At 64.2% G+C, this 2,418-nt stretch overlaps 1 protein-coding gene across 1 annotated transcript in view; it reads left to right on the forward strand.

Annotated features, from left to right (window-relative positions):
* The window catches only part of POU3F3 (POU class 3 homeobox 3), a 5,055-nt gene extending 3,700 nt beyond the window's left edge, over positions 1-1,355 (forward strand). The window contains exon 3 of the mRNA XM_044919022.1: positions 1-1,355. Within this exon, the coding sequence (XP_044774957.1) occupies positions 1-1,355 (1,355 nt within the window).
* Positions 1,356-2,418: the final 1,063 nt, after the last annotated feature.

Here is a 2,418-nt window from a genome sequence, read left to right on the forward strand (position 1 = left end):
GCGGCATGCAGCCCGGCAGCGCCGCCGTGACCTCGGGCGCCTACCGAGGGGACCCGTCCTCCGTCAAGATGGTCCAGAGCGACTTCATGCAGGGGGCCATGGCCGCCAGCAACGGCGGCCATATGCTAAGCCACGCGCACCAGTGGGTCACAGCCCTGCCCCACGCCGCCGCCGCCGCCGCCGCCGCTGCCGCCGCCGCCGTGGAGGCGAGCTCGCCGTGGTCTGGCAGCGCCGTGGGCATGGCCGGCAGCCCCCAGCAGCCGCCGCAGCCGCCGCCGCCGCCGCCGCCGCAGGGACCCGACGTGAAGGGCGGCTCCGGACGCGACGACCTGCACGCGGGCACCGCGCTGCACCACCGCGGGCCGCCACACCTCGGGCCCCCGCCGCCGCCCCCGCACCAGGGCCACCCGGGGGGCTGGGGGGCCGCCGCAGCCGCAGCCGCAGCCGCCGCCGCCGCCGCCGCTGCCGCACACCTCCCGTCCATGGCCGGAGGCCAGCAGCCGCCGCCTCAGAGTCTGCTCTACTCGCAGCCCGGGGGCTTCACGGTGAACGGCATGCTGAGCGCGCCCCCGGGCCCGGGCGGCGGCGGCGGCGGCGCGGGCGGCGGCGCCCAGAGCCTGGTGCACCCGGGGCTGGTGCGCGGGGACACGCCCGAGCTGGCCGAGCACCACCACCACCACCACCACCACGCGCACCCGCACCCGCCTCACCCGCACCACGCGCAGGGGCCTCCGCACCACGGCGGCGGCGGCGCGGGGCCCGGACTCAACAGCCACGACCCGCACTCGGACGAGGACACGCCGACGTCGGACGACCTGGAGCAGTTCGCCAAGCAGTTCAAGCAGAGGCGCATCAAACTCGGCTTCACGCAGGCCGACGTGGGGCTGGCGCTGGGCACGCTGTATGGCAACGTGTTCTCGCAGACCACCATCTGCCGCTTCGAGGCCCTGCAGCTGAGCTTCAAGAACATGTGCAAGCTCAAGCCGCTGCTGAACAAGTGGCTGGAGGAGGCGGACTCGAGCACCGGCAGCCCCACGAGCATCGACAAGATCGCGGCGCAGGGCCGCAAGCGCAAGAAGCGGACCTCCATCGAGGTCAGCGTCAAGGGCGCGCTCGAGAGCCACTTCCTCAAGTGCCCCAAGCCCTCCGCGCAGGAGATCACCAACCTGGCCGACAGCCTGCAGCTCGAGAAGGAGGTTGTGCGGGTCTGGTTCTGCAACCGGCGCCAAAAGGAGAAGCGCATGACGCCGCCCGGGATCCAACAGCAGACGCCCGACGACGTCTACTCGCAGGTGGGCACAGTGAGCGCCGACACGCCGCCGCCGCACCACGGACTGCAGACGAGCGTGCAGTGAAGGCAAGGGGCGCAGCGCAAAGAGGGCCGCCGCCGCCGCCTCCGCAGCCGCTGTCAGCACCGCCACCAACCCCCGCCGCCGCCGCCGCCGCCGCCGCCGCCGCCGCAGCGCCAACCCCGCACTGGGGCCGCGCCGGGCCCGGGCCGGTCCGCCGCCCTCCCCTCCGCCCAAAGACAAACATGCCCGGCCTTGGAGGAAAAAGAGAGAGAAAGAGACGAACCAAGGAGACATTTCTCAAGTCCAAGGAAGGAGGGGCAAAACAAAACAAAAGCGTAATAAATACCCAGACTGTTTTATATACATATATATAACAAACAAAACCGGAAGAGAAAAAGGAGGCGATCATGAGATCTCGTTTATACTGTGGTGGTGTTTCCTTTTTGTTTTTGTTTTTCTTTTTAAAGAAGGGTGAAGATGCCTAGCGCACCAAAACTGCACTCGTGAGGTTTTTTCCCACCCTAGGAAGTCCTACACGGCAACGGTGGACAGCACCTAGCACCTGCCTCGTCCTCGCCTCTTTAAAAAAAAAAAAAAAAAAAAAAAAAAAGCACCCCTCTCTCCTTTTCACTCACTCCCCCCTCCAAAGGGCTGCCTAAAGTGATCTACCGAAACTTTCTTTCCTGGGAGCGACCTGAAAGAAAGCAGAGGCACCGGGTTTAATCAGGGGTTGACTCTGTGCTCGGGGCCCTGTTTTTCTTGGCCATGTTAAAGTCATTTGGGGACAAATTGACTATGAAATGGGAAGGAGAAAACAAAGAACAGTCTTCAGGAAGAAAAAAAAAAGGAAATATTCACAGCTTCTGAAATTAACAGACTGAATAGCAAAGCCAAAAGAAAAAGTATCCTCAAAGTAACCTTGGAAATAAAGCATCACGAAAGAGCAGAGGGATGGGCAAGGGAGAAGGGGATGTCCTCCGAGGAGTGGGAGAGGCCCGGCCGAGTCCTGGGCAGGGCGGGCGGACTGGGCGCGGAGCGAGGCCCCGCCACCAACCCCGGCTTTAATGGCGGTCACTTGGGTGGATGAGGCCTAAAGATTCCACCGCTAATATTTTTTTTATTAATA

This window comes from Neomonachus schauinslandi, chromosome 10, assembly GCF_002201575.2.
Source record: "Neomonachus schauinslandi chromosome 10, ASM220157v2, whole genome shotgun sequence".
Lineage (NCBI taxonomy): Eukaryota > Metazoa > Chordata > Mammalia > Carnivora > Phocidae > Neomonachus > Neomonachus schauinslandi.